General features: G+C 38.9%; 1 protein-coding gene across 25 annotated transcripts in view; it reads left to right on the top strand.

Moving 5' to 3' along the window:
* Positions 1-21,479, top strand: part of IQSEC1 (IQ motif and Sec7 domain ArfGEF 1) — a 306,001-nt gene that overhangs the window by 271,560 nt on the left and 12,962 nt on the right. For all 25 annotated transcript variants that reach the window (XM_083420791.1, XM_083420786.1, XM_083420804.1 and 22 more), the window contains 9 exons: positions 6,742-6,903; positions 9,624-9,746; positions 11,125-11,291; positions 12,845-12,984; positions 13,754-13,783; positions 16,584-16,709; positions 17,078-17,177; positions 19,893-20,054; positions 20,896-21,072. In XM_083420791.1, the coding sequence (XP_083276917.1) occupies positions 6,742-6,903; positions 9,624-9,746; positions 11,125-11,291; positions 12,845-12,984; positions 13,754-13,783; positions 16,584-16,709; positions 17,078-17,177; positions 19,893-20,054; positions 20,896-21,072 (1,187 nt within the window). The remainder of the gene's footprint in view (positions 1-6,741; positions 6,904-9,623; positions 9,747-11,124; positions 11,292-12,844; positions 12,985-13,753; positions 13,784-16,583; positions 16,710-17,077; positions 17,178-19,892; positions 20,055-20,895; positions 21,073-21,479) is intronic.

Raw genomic sequence — 21,479 nt, forward strand, 5'->3', positions numbered from 1 at the left:
TGGAACTGTTGACCCAGGATCCTGAGCTGCTCGCCTTGCAGTGACGCCCTGGACCTCTTTGTCCCTCGATCTCGGGGAACGTGCTTATTCCCGGCCGATGCACCAGAAATATGTAGCCTTTTTAATCCACGGGTAGGAATAATTGTTGCACCCGAGCAGAGACAAAAGGAGCCAAACGACACCAAGGGGTTAATCCAGAGAAAGAGCGTTTTATTCTGCCATCCGGAGGGGCAGAGGCACCTGTGTGATTCAGTTCACAAAAGACAGGCCGCACCGAAAACATTTTACAAGCAGGTTTTATCCTTTTTTCAAAACCCCTTTTTCCCTCTCCCCCTTCACAGATTCCTACATAGAATGTTGCTTTTTTCGTTCCCTGGTTCTGTTCCCGGAAGTATGTTGCAAATCAATGTACCAGGACAAGGTTGCTTAGATCTGGGAACCGAAAGGTTTTCTGTTCTCAGCTCTGGGTTTGTTACAGCGTTTTTGTTACAAAGAGGACTGCTTAGCTTGTGCTTTTTGTCTTAGAGGAAATTGCAGTTTTTAAAATGCGTACGCCGAGGCCTGGCTGGGGGGGGGGGAATTCACAAACAGTTTTTAGGGCTTTCTGGGGTAACCCTAACTGTACCCCTTCACTATGATTCTATTACATATGAGAAATGTCTGTTAAAGGTCTTCATGAAAGTGAATGCCAGCCTATTGGGAGTTTAGTATAAAAGAGTGTCTTTACAACACCTGGAGTGTAGATTACTCCGTAATAGCAACAGAAAGACTTTTTATGACTTTTCTCTTTTAAATAAATACCTAGTAATATGCATAGAGAGGAAAAGGCTCATAGCATGAATCAGTTCAGGCTATAGTTTAGTGAAATGCTGGCTGCATTAAAAAATGTAGGGAGGGGATCCTTTATAGTCATTTACAGAGAATAATATCCCTAATATTGAAAATCCAGCCTTCAAAAGGCTATGGAGTCCATTATTAGCAGCTTGGAATAGCCTCAGAAACTGGAATGGAGTCATTACATCACTCCTATCCAATCAGGTCCATCTCATATTAAACATTCCAAGCACACAATTTGCTATAACAGAGCTCCGTGCTAGGATTAAGCAGAATTCTCTTGCCACAATACCTAGAGAGCTGATGGGAATATAATTTTGTTGTGAAGTGCCCACTATAAAAAGGGAAGGCCAAGCATATGTCTGATTGTAATTATGGAGGTCAGAATTTGCCAGTTCATTTACTGTTCCCTGGAATTCAGGCTGGTTAGATTATCCAAGTGAAAAGCAGAGGCAGCTGCCTTTTCAGCTATTTAGGGAATGAAAATTTATTAGTAGTGAATGCATTGCAAGAAGGAAGAGAGGGACTGCAGCATGTGAGGATTTGGGACAATATGGCTAAAGAACGGAAGCATCAGAAATGGGGAGGGGGGAAACAAGCAACAATATATTTAAAAATGGTATTTGGGTAAGCAGTTGATTTCCACAAGTAGTTCTCCATCATGCATCAGATTGCTGTAGCCTCCCTAGTTTCTGGCAGTCAGTCCTAATGTAAGGTTACCAGACGTCCCCGTTTCGACAAAATCCATTGAAGTTGAAAAGTGTCCCTGGATTCATTGGAAAAAATCTGGTAACCTTATCCTAAGGCCTGTTTAGAGAATTGGAGTGGGGCTGTCCTTATTGTTTCTTTGTCCCAGGGTTTCTCTGCACAACTGGAAATAGTTATTCACCTAGCAGGACATGCCAACACACCTTCTGCGCTCCATTTTAAGCCTATTACAAACCAAAGGCTTTGGGGCTTTTCTTACCTTCTTCTTCCCTGCTGTTTTGTTTAATTTCCAGCTTGTAGAAGAGTTCTGGAGAATTCAAAAACTTGCTTGCTACTTGTGACATTTTAAACAGTCCTCATAAAGACCTTCTGTGGGTCTTTGATAATCTCCTAATGGTCAACAAAGTCTATACCTTGTAGACAGGTCTGGTGCCAGGATCTGGCCCACCCAGACAGCTGCTGGAGTTGCATTGCCGGGCAGCTGGGTGTGGGGAGCTCACATTAACAATGTCACACAAGTAGCACTGGCTTAGTGTGAACATAAGAGCTCATGCGGGCTCCTGGCGAAGTGATTGTGGCTGCTTTGCTTTCTCACTGGTAATTTAGCTTGCAGTGAGCATGAGGCATAGTTTGGCTTGGTTGCCATCTGAACCCAGCCATAGTGTCTGGGACATTGAGAATGGAAATTGAGAATGGCTGCTTCCCAGCCAGCCACAACTATTGCCATGTAACAAGTGCAGGGGTGCGACGGAAAGCTCAGCAAGACCAGAGTTTGGTGATGCAGTGCTTTGGAATTCCACCAGAGTGCTGAGCTGTAGGTTCACCTGATTGGCTGTAGATACAGCAAGCACTTTGGGAGGGGGAAAAGAAAAGGGGACTGAGAGTTGGGAGTTGGGTGTTCTTGGTGTTCAGCTGGGTAGAAGTATAGCTCCTGAGCTGTGTGTGAGAGATCCACTCTGAGGAAAATATCTGCAGCCAGAGAAGGAAGTCTCTGAGCTTAGTTTGAAATACAGCAATTAGTGTCCTTTTTCAGGAGTATACAGACAAGAGAAAAATTGGGAAGCTGAATTGGGAACAGGAGAAGTAGAGATATTAGTGAACACTCTACTTGGGTCTCCATTCAGTAAGAAAGGGATAGAACGTCTTGAGAAAGAGAACCAGTTAGGAGGCGTTTGGTGATCCCCTGGGTCTATTATACTGCTAGAGGAGCCTCAGGGGTGTGATTAACAGAAGGTTAGGAAACTGACAGAAAGTACCACCTTGTTTTAGAACCCAAGTATTAAGAACTAAGTTATACAATTAAGCTTAAGAAACTGAAGTGGGGAAAACTGAAAAGAAGTTTTAAATCTGAAGAAAGAGGTTTACATGCTTTTCTGCTCTTGAATTATTTGATCGTGTAGTGTAGTGTTCCCTTCACTTCTACCAAAGAATGGAGTGACCAAGTAAATATAAACTGCCCTTAATTCAAGTAGTAACTAGCTACAGTGTGCATGGAACCACTACTTTAGCTAGTCTTCTATATTTTCCTGCTCTGTGATTTCTCTGCTTTCCTAGATATTGGCTCAGATGCATACTGTAAGTGGCTCTTGTTACTCATCTGCAACACAATATGGGTTAGTGTCTCACCAAGTGGCTCTCTGCATATATTAGCAGACTATCAATCAATAAATGGTTGTCCGTATTTACCCCCTCTGTCCATAGAAAAACTAGCACCTTTAGAATAACACTGGAATCAGAGTTGGCACCCAGTGAAAAAGGCATGCAGGAACAGCATAGAATTTTGAAACCTCTCACATACTACTTTAAAGTGTGTGATCCTGTGCAGAAGACACTCACTTTAAAAATGTACCAACCCTTTTGCCTTTGTTATTTTTATTTTATTTTATTTTATTTATTATTACTTTTATATTGCTCCTTTTCTCCAAAGAGCTCAAGGCAGCACACATACTTCTCCCTTTCCCCATTATATCCTTACAAAATCAGTGAGTGGCAATTTGAACCCTGGCCAGCACTCTTAACCACTTTCTACATTGGCTCACATGGCTGCAGTCAGTTACATGAGCAAATACATTACTGGCCAGGTCAACAATCCATGTTATGGTGTGTGTTTTCTGTAGCATTTTCCACATGGAAATAATTCTACATCATAACATATTCTCCATTCTTTTGCATTACTGTAATGATATTCTGCAAAAATACATTTTTATATGTTCATTATGCCCAGTCATCTTTGAACGACTAAAAATAGCACAAATAAAAATCCCCTTTTCTAATTTGATATTTGCCTTTTGCCTTCTTTCCATCTGACCATCTATTTCTTTCCCGAAAGTCCAGCGTTAAAACAGCCTTCTTCAGAACCATTAATCTTTCTTTCTAGAGAATAATTAAAGTACAGTACTTCAGAACATGAATGGTATTGGTAAAGCATTGTCTTGCATATTTTTGACTAGTAGGTTCAGTTGCCTCAAAACCTGAAAGAATATTATGGTGTGTTCCCAAAAGAAAAGATTGAGATGTACTGTACAAGCAAGTTGTACATCTTTATTCAGCCAAAGGAACAAAGCTTGTTGTAATGTATAGATCTCACCTTGCTCCACTTTGTACAGAACCAATGAGTTCAGATGGAGAAAAGAATTCTGATTCAGAATCCTAAGCATGTTTTGTTGTTGTTGTTGTTGTTTAGTCGTTTAGTCGTGTCCGACTCTTCGTGACCCCATGGACCTACTTGAAGTGAATCCCACTGACCTCAATGTAGCTTACTCAATAGTATGTGTGTTTAGGATTGTAGCTTTAGTTTCTTCTGTTTGCTCAGAGGAAAAAAATATTTTGAATAAAGGAAATATTATCTTAGCTTGCCCTTGTGGGAATAACAGCACATATTCTTTTTGTTTCAGATGTAAACTTTCAGGCAGGCAGATTTTAAGACATGATGATGAGGCAGTTTTTCTATGGTACTCATATGAGGATAAAAGTCTGATTGTTTCTTTTACTTACCAGATATCAAATTTTTACTAGTAAAGTCCAGCAGAGTAAGCATGTTAGAAGATTTGGTAATGTTATTGACAATAACCTACATGAGGAAAGATGTGGTTACATGACCATCTTGGTATAAAAATAGCAGGGTCACCTTGTTCTTGGAAATTGATTTCACATGTCTGAGCAGAAAGCTGCATCCTCCATCTGCAAAGTTGGAAATCCATTTGCATTTTCAGATATTTGTAATACCTTAGAAAATGGAGAACACAATGAAAATATTGAATTGTGGTTGGTCACTGTTGCAGTACACAAACCTTTTGATGTTTACATAGCAGCAGATAAATGCATAATCTCTGTCTGCCTTGACTACTTCAGTCTCAATCTTGCATTTAGCATTCAGTGCATTCAGATACCATATTGCTTGTTCAAAGCATGGTTTGGAGGATTGGGGGAAAGCTCTTTATGTACATTCTCCCTCTCTCTACTTTTCAATCCTTCCCTCACACTCCTGGCTTAATAAAATACCAACTTGTTTCAGAAACCTCAGTTTGCTCTGATGTCAGAACTTGCACACTATGGTTTGAGTGATTAGCCCAAATCAAGATTGCAAACCACAGGTTTTTATTTCTTTTTCCAATGCTGATTTGGAGGGATGTATCAAACTACAGCTTTCTGGTTGGATAGCATAGCATAGCTCAGGGCCAAACTAGGCCCTATCCAAATTAGGGAGTAATGTGAAAGGGAGTAAAATGGCAGGAGTGCTATAAGGAGGAGCTGGATCCTGCCCCGTCCCCAGATTGCCTCCCTCTTCCCCACCCCATGATGCTCCCTTGCAACAATTGAGTTACTGAATTCAGTACTATAAGGAGTGGCAATGACTATTGAAAAGGAATAGAAAAAATAATGCAATAGCTGTTCAACATATGGAAGAACAGTACCCATAGTTTAAAGCACAATCTGGCATGCATTAAGTGCAATTTTTAATTTCTCCCCTCCTCCCCTTTCCTATAAATTCTAATTGTTATTGTTACTGAAGGAAATACATTTTGTTTATGGTCACCAATCAAAGCAATACACATTACTATACATCATTTCATTTCTGTAATAATCATAATAATTTTGTTATATACACTTTGACACAACTTTGTTGATATATGTAGAAACGTTTATTTGAGTGTTCATTGTTGGTTTATTTTTTATTTTAATTTTATGCAATTGCTGCATGTGCTCCATTGTAAACAAAGATATATCTTGATGCAACCATGTTAAACAGTTTAAATATGAAAATAATTTTTTAAAAAACCAATGTTATATTTTAAAAAGCTGTCCACTACAGTAGCTAAATTGGATCTTAGAATTTAAAGGCTATATCCGCTCCAGACGCTGGGAAAAACAAGGAAGGGCTACTGACTCCATGCCACAGCTTGTCTGCTTTCCAGGAGCATTTGTTTAATACAGTATACTGTTTGTGGTAGAAGCAGGACCAGAGGGTTACTTGGTATTGTTCATCAGTGCTTCTCACATAGGGGTGGGAGGGGGTGCTGTTGAGAGAAAGGTCTGTGCAAAGCAAGAACTGTGAGTCTGCTAAGAGTTGCAGAAATAAATGGCAGGTGTAAGTTTTAAAGAGCACTATGTTAAAGATGTGATGCACATACTTTTTCATAGCTGCTGCAGTATTGTTACTCCCCACTGGTAATAACAGTAAAATTTGTCCTCAAATGATTTAAGTTGTACAGTTATATCTCTGAAGTGGAACGGAACCTGTTCCAGAAGTCCGTTCGACTTCCAAAACATTCGGAAACCAAGACGCGGCTTCCGATTGGCTGCAGGATGCTCCTGCAGCCAATCGGAAGCCACGGAAGCTGTGTCGGACGTTTGGGTTCCAAAGAACGTTCGCAAACTGGAACACTCACTTCCAGGTTTGTGGCATTCGGGAGCCAAAAGGTTCAACTCGCAAGGCGTTTGACTTCCGAAGTACGACTGTATACCTCTGCCTTAGAAATTAAAAGATACTTGTGTTGATTGTGGAAGAGCCCTAAGACAACCCTAATCTTTATTTTATTTATTTTAAATTTATTTCTGAAAATATTTATATAGCACAATCGAAGTGGTATACAGCAACACATATTATACACGCACACACACAATAAAAATACATATGCCCCTGATTATGTTGTGGTGAAAGCGGCTAATGGGAGATTTGGGATTTTTTTCTTCTTGTAGAAAACCTGAAAAAGGAATCCAGTACCTAATTGAGAGAGGCTTTGTGCCAGATACGCCTGTTGGAGTTGCTCATTTCCTTCTGCAGAGAAAAGGACTCAGCAGACAGATGATTGGAGAATTCCTCGGAAATCGACAAAAGCAGTTTAACCGGGATGTGTTGGAGTAAGTAGCAGATATGAAGCATCTGTTGCATATTTAAGTGTACACTATGTTGATTTTAAAGAAAGGGAAGTTCGCCAATTGTTTTGTGCATAAGCTAAGTGCAGTTTCAGAGAAAAAGAAAAACCTGGAAAAAATCATTTCCCCATATATATTTACAGCTATGGCCGCATCAGAAAGACTGTTCCAGAAGGAGGTTCTTAGCTATTTATCTACTATACTATATTATTATTTTAATTGCCTAGGATATGCTCATCCAGAAGGAAAGTGTCTATTGATTATAAGTCCTTTATTATTCCTTTAAGTATTACTCAATTCATTGTCTAAAATAAAATGACATGACAAAATGTGGAAGACTACTACTATCCAGAAAGCAAGTGCCACAATATTTTCATTTTTGATGTGCTGTACTGTGTACTGCATGCCAGCTCATGACATATTGGCCCAAATTTATAGAATTATGTATACATTACTTTGATGAAGAATTGCTGTTGAATGCTAAGGTTCCTGTTGATTAGTGGTACACCTTAATCAGCAGAATGCACTCATATAAATATGCTTTAATGAAGCATTCTATACTTGGCAAGTGGGTTGTCTTATTCCTGGACCCACTTGTTCTATATATTTCCTTACTACAAAAGAACAGTGAAGCAGGGCCTTCTTCTAGGGGGGGCGGGGAGGGGGGCGGAAATCTGTCAGCTCATGGTTCTTCCTTGAAAAATCAACACAGATTTTAAATTCCAAAGTGGTGTTTTCTAAAAACAGTCCAGTAGATGAGAACGTTATTTTGGCATCTTGCCTAACTCTGTTAAAGAGAGGCTTTTGTCCTGGGAGTTGCACCACGTGAAAATGTTATTGATGCCTATTTGACACAATGCCAAAACATATGATCTACAAATAGGCTAGGAAATTTAACCCTGATGACCTCCTCTTCATGTTTGCTTCATTGACTGAAATCTTATAAATTAAACATTGGATCTTTTTTGTTTACCTGTTATTATGTTTTAAAGGCCATTCAGTGCACTTAACTGAGCACTGGAATGCAGCCAAAGGAATTAAATATGCAATTGCAATGTTCAGTTAAAAGAAGCAACCTTAGGAGTACAGAAGCTTCCCATGTTAGCTTGTGTCAGGTACCAAGATGGCATTTATTTCTGTGTTGCATCGGGTTATGAAATATGTCAAGTTTTCCTGCATTATACAGCTAACCAAGGTACTAAAAAGACCTGGCTTTATTTGTTGACCGTTTGCTGTTTTATGGATATGTGACATAGCGAATTAGATTACAGTATGAGGAAAATTTCATTGTCCATCCCAGGATCACCCTGGGCGTTTTGGTCAGGAGGATGCTACAATATGCTCAGTAGTAAGCTACTCTTGGGGACCTGGTACTGCCATCCACAGTAATTTTGTGGAAGACTCAGCCCTTTTGAGAAATTGTAGCTTTTGGGACTGTATGCCTCTTTGATGTACAGAGTGATGCCACCTCCGACACACCCTTCCCTGTCCTGTAGAGTTTGTATCCAGAAATAACCAATGCCCACTGGTTCTCTCCATCCCAGCAGGTTTCCATTATGCTCCTTGTATCTATGCTAACATTTAAAACAAAGTACAACAGCTCACACAACTTGAATCAGTGGCTTCCAGTATTAGCTTTTAAACTCCTGTGCATGGTGTGTCTATGCGAATGTCTCTGGCACGTATGTTTTATCCAAAGTATCCTCTTTGAATTGATACCTGTCCCTCTGCATTTTAATTGCCTGGTTCTGCCCCTCTCTCATTTGAACAATCATAAACATTTTTACCCTGATGCCATATGGCAGTGAATTTTAATAAAAAGCCTTTTAGCATGGGTCATACGTTCTTACCGTGGCACCTGCATTAGTCTATTGTACTTTGCAGAGATTGATCTTTCGTTGTGTATAGCCTCAAAAGCCTAATAAAAAGGGAAGAAACCTCCAGATTCTATTTTATTTTATTGGCAAGTAGACCTCACAGGCAGCAGAAAAGGCAATTAGATCATGGTTTCACAAATCATGGTTTTGCATCAGCCTTTTAAATCAGCCCTGTCCACCTGAGTGCCTTTTCTCCCTCTCTGCTTTCCCCTCTCCACTGTCTGCTACACAATTCGTCTCTCTTTTCCCTTCCAGTTATTGAAAAGAGTACTGGGGTGTTATTATGCACAACACTTTAAGGGGGGAAATGGTGTGTGGTAACTGGTACCCCTTCTGTCGGAGAAGGAAAGGTATATTGCTTTCCCCTTCTGCTATCCACTCAAAGGTATGCAGGAAGGAAAGTAAAAGAACACAGGGTCTTCTTGCTGCCACCCTCCCTTCCCACATTCATAGGATAGGCAAGGGGGGACTGGTGTCTGTTGCTCCGTGCCCTACTGCTCAGTAAAGTAGTAAATTAAAGTAATGTTTGGTTGTTTTCTAATGGAGCTACTGACTGGGGGAAATTGCTTTTTGAAGAACATAAAAGTGATTATTATTTCTGCCAGAGAGATGTCTTTGAAAAATCATGACCCGCTTACATAAGCTTCTTTAATTGATATATAGTGCTCATAATTCTCTCTTTGCCCTTTAATCATTGCATGCTTCATCTGACTGAATACTATACTAAGTACAGCAGTTGGTATTTTATTGAAGGCAGGGTGGATTGATGGGGGGGGGGAATATGCTGGAGGGTGGCAAAATCAAAACTCTTCTTCTTCTTTGTCCTAGCTGTGTTGTGGATGAAATGGACTTCTCAGCTATGGAACTAGATGAAGCACTCAGGAAATTCCAAGCTCATATCCGTGTTCAAGGGGAAGCTCAAAAAGTAGAACGACTCATTGAAGCTTTTAGGTATGGACATAAACAGATAGCTATCACAAGGTTTAGTCACATACGTAGTAGGTTTGAGTGTACTCAGGCTGAAGTAGTTAAATATTATCTTGATCTAAAATTCTGTTTTCACGATATTATATATTGTAGACCAGCCTTCTGGAGTTGATGAGAGATGTACTTAGAAACCTCCAGAGGCCACTAGGTTGGGAAAAGGCGGCTATAGATTCTGGCAGCTTTGTTTGTTGTATCTTATGTTATCAAGTCTAAATGTGAACAAAGAAATGTTTACTGTCGGATTAAACATTTTAAAGGAAATTAAGGTCACAATCCTATACCCACTTACCCTGGTGTAAGGCCTATTGAACGCAGTGGGACTTACTTCTGTAAGGTAAAGGATTGTGCTGTAAATATTCTATGTTCTCATCTTGTTGAAATGGAAGCATTTATCCTTTATAACATTTTGCAATGTACTCTGCTGACCTTTTAATTAAGCAGTTTAGCTTAGCTGAGCAAAGAGCATTAACTTATTAAAGCCGAGACAAATGTTCTTTATCCATGGTGGGGACGTGGGGAGAAATGTGAAGAATCTTCCAATATGCTAAAAATAAAGAGGCCTATCCTCAGAGGGTGCCACAGATCTGTTGAAGCCATTGGTCAGAGTCATTAGGCATGAAATGTGTACAAATGGCATATTAGCATAGATATAAATTATGGATCAAAGTTGCATCAGATATTGTTGCATAGTTTGACTTTGTGCTGGCATTTTTGGGCTATAGCTACATGGTTAGAAGGAGGAAGTGCTTGCCTGAGTCAGTGGTGCACTTCATTTGGACTGTGATGTTCAACCCAAGAAAATTTGGCCTTTCCATTGCATATTTTGGCCTACAAATATAAGCTGTTTTACACCTGCAGTAGTCTTATATTACCCTACTTTGCCATGAATAAAGTATGTATAATTGTCACCACTATCCTATTTCTGATGAATTGTGCAAATCTGGGTAATTTTTATCCTCTTTGATCCACTAGGTATGGTTTGCAGTCTGCAGTGATAAATATGTATATGTATATTTTATGTATATTTCTATACAACAAGTGAATATTGCAGGAAACTGAGGGCACTTACTGTAATGGAGTTAGACTAGCCTTAACCACCGGAATATCTAGATCAGCAAATAGTAATTTGGTTACAAAGAGTGGGTATAATAATGCATCATCTGCATTAAAGATGCTATTATTAGCTGAGATAATGTGATGGAATGGTAATTAATATTCAAGAATTAAATGTATATGTCAGGAGTATAATTCCAGTATCAATGAAACAGTTTATTGGTTTGTTCTAAAAGGCTTATCGACTCATCCTTGAATCTGACCACTCTTATTTCGGTGTCTTTTGTAGCCAGAGATACTGCATCTGCAATCCAGGTGTTGTGAGACAGTTTAGAAATCCTGATACCATCTTCATCCTAGCTTTTGCAATCATATTATTAAACACAGATATGTATAGTCCAAATGTGAAACCAGAACGCAAAATGAAGCTTGAAGATTTTGTCAAGAATCTAAGAGGTATGCATAATTCAAAAATTTGCCAGGGTCTAAAGGCTGGGTTTGTTTCATTTCCTCCAGTCTTGAACAGAAAATGTCAAAAGCCGCATTTTTCTTTATTAAAAAAACATCCAAGAGGCTAGCCTGCCATTTGTACAATAATTTGTTACCAGGCCAGGAGAAGATTGGAAAGGGTTTTTGGGAAAGGACAACAGTCTGATTACTAACAATGCGACAGCACCCGTTTCTAAATAGATTGTTTCTTAAATACTAAAGAGGTAGAAAAGTCTGCCACATGGCTTTGGAAGCACATTGTTGTAAAAACTGCAGCAATAAGTTGCAATTCTATGCACACTTACATGGAAGAAAATCATTGAACACAGTAAGACTTACTTATGAGTAAACATGCATAGACATTTGCCATTATGGTCTACACCACAAAAACCGCAAAAGAATACAGTAATTAGATTCTGTTCCATATTACGCAGTTGTATGACTATACCCTGCAAAAGTGTTTTAGAACTCTGAGGAGGCTGAAGAAACCGAGATCGAAGTTCTGGAGAGAAAGGAAATGTTTTATAGCTGAAAGACCAATGTGGGGGTGCTTGTAATTTTGATTGCCTCTTGTATTTCTGCACTGCAAACCATCCCTCTCCAGGTCTATGGGCCAACTTCATTCACTAAGCATTTCACAGCAGAAAGTCTTTATTAATGTTTTTAAAGCAACTAGGTTGAGAATGTGCTTTTATCTTCCACGAATGGTGCTTCAAGACTGCAATATTTTTAACTAACACTGAGTTTTATTATTGCTCGGACATTTAACATCAAGTGTGTGTGTGTGTGTGTGTGTGTGTGTGTGTGTTAACAAACTGCTATCTGTTACCTAATTGTATTGATACTCCACAGTACTCTTGGTTACTGTTGTATCAATAACTAAAAATAGGGCAAATGTGTATTTTGCAGAAATCTTTTAAGTAAATTAATATCATACTGATTTTAAAAGAGCATAACTGGAGACCAATTCAGTGTAAATGGCTTGGAACCCAAATACTCAAAAGAGTGCCTCTTCCCATATTAACCTACTTGTCTGTTAAGATCTTCTGCCGAGGCCCCTCTTCAAACGCCATTATCAGAGATATAATACATGAGAGCAAAGTGTTTATCGAAAGCTCTCCCTATGCAGGTTCTTCTGGCACCAGTTGCAATCTTTTCTGCACCAGAACACCTTTTTCGTTATCTGGGCATTTTAATCTTATGTATATTTTAAATACTGTTTTCTTCGTTCTTATGATGTTTTATGATTACTCTCACTGATTGTATACTACCCTGGAATTCTAAACAAGAATGAGGGGCGATATTTATATATCCAGATGTCATTGATTGAAATTCACTTCTTTAATTGTTAAATGGCAGGTTCTTCGGAGATGCTGATCATGACATGCAGAGATTTAGTATCAGTGATGTTAGTGTAAAAACCAGTAGCTAGATCACATTCTTTACAAGGCAGAAGTGTCATCAAGTTGTAGAGGTATTGCAGTTTTTGAGCTGGTAACAATGATGTTTGGGTTCTGCAGGTGTAGATGATGGTGAAGATATTCCACGGGAGATGCTTATTGGGATCTACGAAAGAATCCGAAAGCGGGAGCTCAAGACAAACGAGGATCATGTGTCACAGGTCCAAAAGGTTGAAAAACTCATAGTGGGAAAGAAACCGGTAAGTTATATTTTGCATTTGCAAGTTACATGTGCAAAAGTTCACATTCACTGAACCATTTCCTACTGAGCCATATCCAGCTTTGGGGGCATAAATGACTGCTCAGAAAGTCTCTCCTGAGTTACTGGATCTATTTTATATAGTTTCTTTAGTTTTCTAAGTATTTATATCCTACCCACTCTAAAGCATAGAGGTTTTTATTCCTCTATATTAAACATGAAAATATTCCAACATCTTTTTATCCCTGCGTGCCAGCTTAATGCAAACAACCCAAAGTCATCACCAGTAAAGAAATCATATTGCACCTTAGGAATATGGCAAGAGTCCAAAGAAACAGAATTCCAAAGTTGTGGGGCAGCTGTTGTGTGTATATGGGAAGGTGGGCACATTCATTGCATCTTTGTATGCTTACAGATAATGGCTTTTCCAAATTGAAGAGAGAGAGTTATACAACTTTCATTGCCTTACAGACTGGAAAGTGGAATTTTGAAAGCTGCAGAACTACACTGTAGAATTTAAGCTTTGTGAGAAAGCAATTCAAATGATTAAATAAAGTCATTAGGATTAAATTAGCGTTCCTTGTGCTCATTCCTGCTTAGTTACAGCGTAACTGTGCAAAAGGGGGTTTGAAAATAAATGCCCATCATTATTTATAGGCATGTTTGCTTTTATAGGAGTTTAGTGATAGTAAGACCAAGAAGTCTTTGCTTGATATGATATGTATTTCTCTGAAATTAAATGAACTTGTATGTGTCTTTTTCTGCTGTAGATTGGATCTCTACACCATGGACTTGGTTGTGTAGGTATTTCCTTTCATATTCATTTCTGTTCTGTAAGCGAAGCTCATCAGAATGGCCCTAACATGTTTAAATCCTTTGTTGTTACTCAGATTTTGGCAGTTCATTGCTTTTTCATCCTAAATATTTAAAAGTGTCAATTGTTGACCTAAGTAAACATTCCATTTTGTGCTTTCTCTGTGGGGTTCAGTATCACACAGATAGAGCTTGGTACAACAATGAAATATAAAAGTGAATTACGGTAATTAGGAAGCATAAGTGAAACTGGGGGCAGCTTTGTTTATAAACCTGGCTGAGGTCAGTTGTGGTGAGCTGCTCTTAGACATATTTCCTAACAATTTTAAGATTAAAAACAATTTGCCTCTCCCCTCAAAGGTGTGCATGGCCTCTGATTTGCAGATATTTAAACGTACATCTCTCACTTTCTTCTGCATTATTTTAATGTCAGAACATTTCATAAATGTGCTTTGCTTTCATTGTTTTTAGTGTTTAATCAGCTTAATCAATCAGTGTGGAAACTTAGCACAAGATTATGCAGTAGAGGAATGTGGGGCTGAGACATTCCTTTAGGATCTTTCACACACACAAGCTGCAAAACGGAGAACATTGAGCATTGGGTGTGCCCTTGCATGTCTTCCGTTTATCTGTTATATATAGGGATTAGGGGACAGGTATAGATGAAGGTCTTCACATATTGTCACATAATAAATGTTGGAATACTGCTGTTGGTGACTATTGTGGGACATTTGACAGCAAGTATCCAGGCTTCCAGATATCAAGGAAACCTCATTGCCATATTAAGTTAAATAGAATATGCTTAGTAATGTTATTCAAGTACCTCAAGAATTCTAGCATTACCTCTAGAAGAAAAAAATAAAACTAAAATAAAAGTTAAACAGTAAACATAAGAATTTTCTTTGGAGCAAACCATAATTCCTCAGTAATTTTTGTACTAATTGATAAGATGAATTTCTGGCTTTGACCTTTTAGAACTTGACATTTTAGAACAACTAGGTTTGGGTCTTAACTTGCTCCTCCAGTCACTAACTCCTGCCATACCACATCCCAATTTCCAAATGTCCACAACCTACACGATCCAATTGTTAAGTTGGTGGGGAAACTGTTCAGTGAACTCTGCTCCATTCACAGAAGGGCAGTCAAGATTCATGCCCTAAACCAGGAGAGGCTAACATTTTCCACCACCCCTTACTACTGGCCGTGGTAGCTGGAGCTGATGGGAGTTGGAGTTCAACAACATTTAGTGAGCCACTCTTTATTCTGCTGTTAATCAGGAAACACAGATTTGCTATAGTTGCCCCATGTATTGAATAGAATTGGGCAACTGATCTGCAAGAGCTCAGAAGCACACTGAATATGAGAAATGTTTTCTTGCTGACTTTGTGTTATACTCTGAGACACTTCATTAAAACATTTGTATGAATATGAAGTATATATTATATTCCTCATATGGAAGGAATTTTAAATTGTGCATGCTGCATCAATCATTGTAAAAGTGGGTAATGTGTGGCAGGGCACTTTGCTGATCAGGATTCCCCCCCCCCCCCCGTAAGTTTGGCATCTTTCCTTAGATGTCATGGATGCCAAATTAAAATTTTTGGCTCAGGAACTGAGATTCAGTTCCTCTGCACTGGGGCTAAGAAGAACTTAGAATCTAAGAAGTTAGACTCTAATAAAAATCCATTGCAATTAAAACTTATTGTTAGCAGCCTTCTGGTTGTCCATGTATAAACAGGCTAGCATCTCGTGGAAAAGGCAGTGGAAAATCTGTATTAACCTTGAAGTAAAGGAACCTTAGTCCCTATACTGTATCAGATACAATACATGCATTGGCATGGAGCTAGGGGAAATTATTTTCACCTATTCCCCCTATTGTGGAAAATCGGGATACTGTTGAAAAGTTAATGATAGTAAAGGTAAAGGGACCCCGACAGTTAAGTCCAGTCGCAAATGATTCGGGGGTTGCGGTGCTCATCTCGCTTTAAAGGCCGAGGGAGCTGGCATTTTCCTCTTCCGCAGACAGTTTTTCCAGGTCACATGGCCAGCATGATTAAGCTGCTTCTGGCGAAACCAGAGCAGCACACGGAAACGCTGTTTACCTTCCCGCCGGAGCAGTACCTATTTATCTACTTGCACTTTGATGTGCTTTCGAACTGCTAGGTTGACAGGAGGTGGGACTGGACAACAGGAGCTCACCCGTCACAGGGATTCAAACCGCCAACCTTTCAATCGGCAAGCTCAAGCGGCACAGTGACTTAACCCACAGCGCTGTGTTAATGATAGTAGCATTGGACAACAGGCTTCATGAAATAACATATGAGTTCACCACCAATATATAAATATGATGACAAAAAAGGGAAAATCCAAAATGGTGCAAAGAGAGGCTAATGAAAAGCTTTTCCTTAAATGTTTTTTATTTTCACCATTTTCAGCTATTCAGAGCCAGTGTGGTGTAGTGGTTAAGAGCGGTAGATTCATAATCTGGGGAACCGGGTTTGCGTCTCTGCTCCTCCGCATGCAGCTGCTGGGTGACCTTGGGCCAGTCACACTTCTCTGAAGTCTCTCAGCCCCACTCACCTCACAGAGTGTTTGTTGTGGGGGAGGAGGGGAAAGGAGAATGTTAGCCGCTTTGAGACTCCTTAAAGGGAGTGAAAGGCGGAATATCAAATCCAAACTCTTCTTCTTCTTCTATTTCCTCCTTCACCGTTGTGGAAAAGACTTCACCTAAATAATACTGAACTCCTTTTTAATTGACTAAAGTCAGCATTGTACTATATCCCACAGGTCCTTTCTCTTCCACATCGGAGACTAGTTTGCTACTGCAGGCTCTTTGAAGTTCCAGATCCAAATAAACCACAGAAGCTTGGATTACACCAGCGGGAAATATTTTTATTTAATGATCTGCTTGTGGTATGTATCTGACAGGCATATTTTTATAACACACTATATTAATGCAGAGACTCCATTAAGTAAAGGGGCTTACTTAAATGCAGAATCCATGTAGGGGCACTATGTGGGTTTCTGCATGGATTGTTATTCATATGTGGATGAAGAGCTGTATGTACAACTACAGTTGTATGCAGTGCTCAGGATCAGCTAGGAAAGTTGTGCAGGGAAGCCAAAAGGCTAGTAAATGGAAATGGTATTTTAGGCAGAGTTTGTCATCAGGGTGCTTACTGGTGTAATATTTTAAAGGTTTATTGTCCATACATTTCAGTATTTTTAACTAACCGAATACTTTCTCCAACATTGATTTTTATGCATGTTGATATTTTTAGGTCACTAAGATCTTCCAAAAGAAGAAGAATTCAGTCACATACAGTTTTCGACAGTCCTTTTCCCTCTATGGAATGCAGGTGCTCCTTTTTGAGAATCAGTGTAAGTGTTTTTAGCCTCTCATATGAGTTAAGGGTAAATTGGTGCACCTCATTTCTTAAGAATAACTATAACTTGAGAAAGCAAGGTATCTAGTGGTTTTCCCCATTTTTTATAAAAGATATTGCAGAAATGCAATGAAAACCTATTGTTAATATTGACATGATAGTGTGATTTTGCTTTGTTACAACATTTATTTAAATGTTTATGAAACAGAATAAGAATAGCATTCAAAGACTTTTAAAAATAAAGTATGAAATCTTGATTCTCTGAAAAATGTGAGCTGTAATGGTTTAGTATATGTACACATACGGGATATTTGGGAGAAAGATCAGTCTGGTTCAACACAGCCTGACACTCTCCTCCAGATTTCTCCCCCTTCAGCATTTTTCTTTAAGCAATGCATAGCCATTATTGTAGCTGAAGGCAGCAAGCTACAAATATCCCACCCAGCCTATCTGCATGTTGCAGCTGTCAGATTCAACTTGTTCTCAAGGAATGGAATTCATATACCTTCTGAGAATTCTGTCAATTAAAGCAAAGGCAGTGAAAAGCATTCCATTTAGAAGCTGGCAAGGTGATGGGAATGATTGGCAACGGGGAGTGGAAGATAAGGGTAAAATGTATTTTGAGGAATCAGTTAATTCTTTGAAAGGAAATAAAGTATTTATCTCCACATTTGTAGGTCATGAGGGAAAGACAAAATAGATACTTCCACTTTTTCCAGAACAAACCTTCATTTTAAAAACATGAAGGTTTGCAGTTTCTTTTCACTAGAGACCACGTAACAGTGAAAATATATTCACCAACTGCCTTCCTCCTGCCAATTCTAACCTTTAAAAAGTCTTCAGAAGATATTTTCATACCCCTTTCTGAGAATTTATCTAAGTGAACATTTGTGTATCCAGCTGTATATGTACTATTTTTGTACAAAATATGCATTGTTTTATATATCCTCTTTTGATGGTGGACAAATCCATTTTATACAGTTTTAAAACATTTCTTGCCTTATTCAATTTCATTTGCTTTATTTATTTATTTATCCTCAGAAAGTTGCATATTAGTGTTTCTTCTACAGTTCACATTACAGTTATGATTTAAGATTAATGATTATAAATCTTAAATATTTCTTTTATATGTATGGCTAAAAATTCTATATAATATAATTTCTAATGTCTGTCTGTGGCCCAATAAATCACTGTGTGTTAATGTTTTTTTACTTAGTACTTTTCTTAAAAGTAATTAAAAGTACTAACATGCTTTATTTAGTACTTTTAGTACTTTTCTATTTAGAAGCCCTTTTGGCTCAAAAGTGTAAGGATTGGGGCAGATGATGGGAGGGGAACCCCACTTATATTTGATTGCCATAGCTGTCAATCTTGTGATGATATTTATCTATTTACAATTTTATAAGATGCACTTTCATTTAAAAAGTACAACAAGGCAGAATACAACATATAAACACAAATTAAAGATATTCATTTTAAAAATACTGATTGACTTAACAAGTAAATTCATGTTGCAAAGGCCTTTCTGAACAATGAAGTTTTCAAGTGACATATGAATGAAGGAGGGATAGTTCCCACCAAACCACTGCTGCGAGGGAGTTCCACAGGGCAGGGTCTGGAGGGTGTGAGGAACCACCAGAAGTGCCCTGTCAGGTAGACTGATCATTCAGTCTACCACTGCATCAAGTCTGTGGTATATGGCGGAAATCCTTGAGTGAGTGGTGACTGTTGTTTTCCCTCAAACGTCCCTCATCATGTATGATGACACATTTGATTCACCCAGGAGACCTATGTGGCTGAAAAAATGACAGCAAGTAGCCGTCTACAAGATAAACCATAGGTTCACCCCCATAAAATGCCCTCTTTGAAGACTTCCCATAGGCATCTAGTCAGCCACTGTAAGAACAGGATGCTGTTCTAGATGGGACTTCCAACTAATCCAACAGCATTCTTGGTTCTAAGAAAGTTGTTTCCCATTTTTCAGCCTGCAAATGGTGGGATTTTGCCAAGTTTATAGTTTTGTAGTAATCTTTGAATGGCTGTTCAGAAAGGTCTTGTGTTGATTCGGACCCTCCATGTTATTCCTGGAGGTAGTCGGTGACAGAGAGGACACAGTTTCTGCTGGAAACTGTAAAGAATGTGACAGACCTGTAGGCATCTTGGACCACCTGAAATAACACCAGAAACACAGAGAGGCCTAGAAGCCCTGAGACTCCAATACATAGCTCCCTCAGGGTAAGTTGCCTGGTCTACAGTGGGAGGAGCACAATAGACACAGATGCTTCCAGGCCTGCTTCATCCTATCAGTTGCACATGGTTACCAAGAAATGTTAATGTGGTAATGGAAATCTTTGATGTGCTGGGATGTTACAGTGGTACCTTGGTTTACGAACTTAATCTGTTCCAGAAGTCCGTTCTTAAATTAAAGCGTTCTTAAACCAAGGTGTGCTTTCCCATAGCAGCGGGGGACTCAGTTTACAAATGGAACACACTCAACAGGAAGTGAAACATGTTCTTATTCCAAGGCAAAGTTCACAAACCAAAACATCTATTTCCAGGTTTGCAGCGTTCTTAATCCAAGTTGTTCATAAACTAAGCTGTTCTTAAACCAAGGTACCACTGTATCTTTTTCACATTTGGAGATGCAAATAGAGAACAGAAAACCCTTGAAAGAAATTAATATACATATATCCCTTTTACCACTTCCTAGATTATCCTAATGGCATACGGCTCACATCAGCTGTTCCGGGAGCAGATATAAAAGTTTTGATAAATTTCAATGCGCCAAATCCCCAGGACAGAAAGAAATTTACGGATGATCTGAGGGAGTCTGTTGCAGAGGTACAAGAAATGGAAAAGCACAGAATAGAGTGTAAGTACAAAGGTACATATAGTAGAGCATTTAAAATTAATTATGTTAGGTGAATCTATTTTGGCATATTTACAAAAAGATTTCTTTATAAAGTTAAAATTTGCTCAGAAAGTGTGGCTGAAATACGAGAACGTTTTACTAAGTGCTGATATATTTCATTTTCCTCAGGAGACTTACAGTGATCCAAGGGCATCCATTTCAGCTGGTGGGCTCTGACCACACTTTTAAACTCCATGACTGACTGTTACCACATGGTTATGTGCCACTGCCATCTGGAGTCTGGCAGAAGAATTGGTATGCTGTTGTGATACAATTATGCACACAGACTACCAAGGTGCAGTGACACTCAACCAAATGAAGACATGGCAAATTTGCTAGCATCGCTTTGTTCATTGCTACCTAATGATAGATAGATAGATAGATAGATAGATAGATAGATAGATAGATGATAGATGATAGATAGATAGATAGATAGATAGATGAAAGATATTTATTTACGTTGTGTGAGGTACTGTTTCTGAGCATTTCTGGTGCCAAAGGAGAAGGGATGGGCAAAAGGCTTAGGTACATGAAATATTCCCCAACACTGAAATTAATAGAAATGCACCTTCTCACACAGAGCTTTCTGTTGTTGAAGCCCTCCGGTGTGTGGCCCAGCTTCTGGAATGCTGTGCCTTTTGCAGACGGAGCAAGCTTTATTTGTCCAGGTGCCAATTTTTAGAAGCATTGCGTTTGGGGTTATTGAAATTATTAACGAGCCAGCAATGAGTCCATACCTTTTTTTTTCAGCGCTACAATCTGAAAGAGCCAATAGAGTAATTGGCTTCTGCTCTCTTTTCAGCTGAACTTGAAAAGCAGAAAGGTGTAGTACGACCAAGCATGTCTCAGTGCTCTAGCCTGAAAAAAGAGTCTGGCAATGGGACATTGAACCGTGCCTGCCTTGATGACAGTTACGCCACTGGGGAGGGTCTCAAAAGGAGTGCCCTTAGCAGCTCTCTTAGAGACCTCTCTGAAGCAGGTATGCATTTCTTCCTTCTTTGATAAATATATTCATTGAACCTTAATATATGTGTGTGTGTGAGTGTGTTCAAAGAATACACTAACAAATATGAAAATGTAAAAATGTAATCCTGAGAAAGTTTATTATGTCTTATTGTTAGTAGTGTGGTTTTTTTTCTGTTTCCCCCTCTGCTTATTCAAAAATTCCATTTGAAAATATTAAACTGTTGTAGCTTTCTATGTATACTTTAAAAGGAGAAAGAAGACAGAGAAAAATTGTAAGTTTATAATAAAATAATGGTTAATTAAATGCTAGGTATGCTAGGAGTAAACTGTTTAGTTTTGCGTCCCTTTTTGTTATTTTCTTCCTTATATTTCATTAGGGGGGGAAACCCACCCAAATCATTGTGTATTGGCTGCTTCTTG

The sequence above is a fragment of the Podarcis tiliguerta genome (assembly GCF_965153285.1).
Source record: "Podarcis tiliguerta genome assembly, chromosome: 2".
NCBI lineage: Eukaryota > Metazoa > Chordata > Lepidosauria > Squamata > Lacertidae > Podarcis > Podarcis tiliguerta.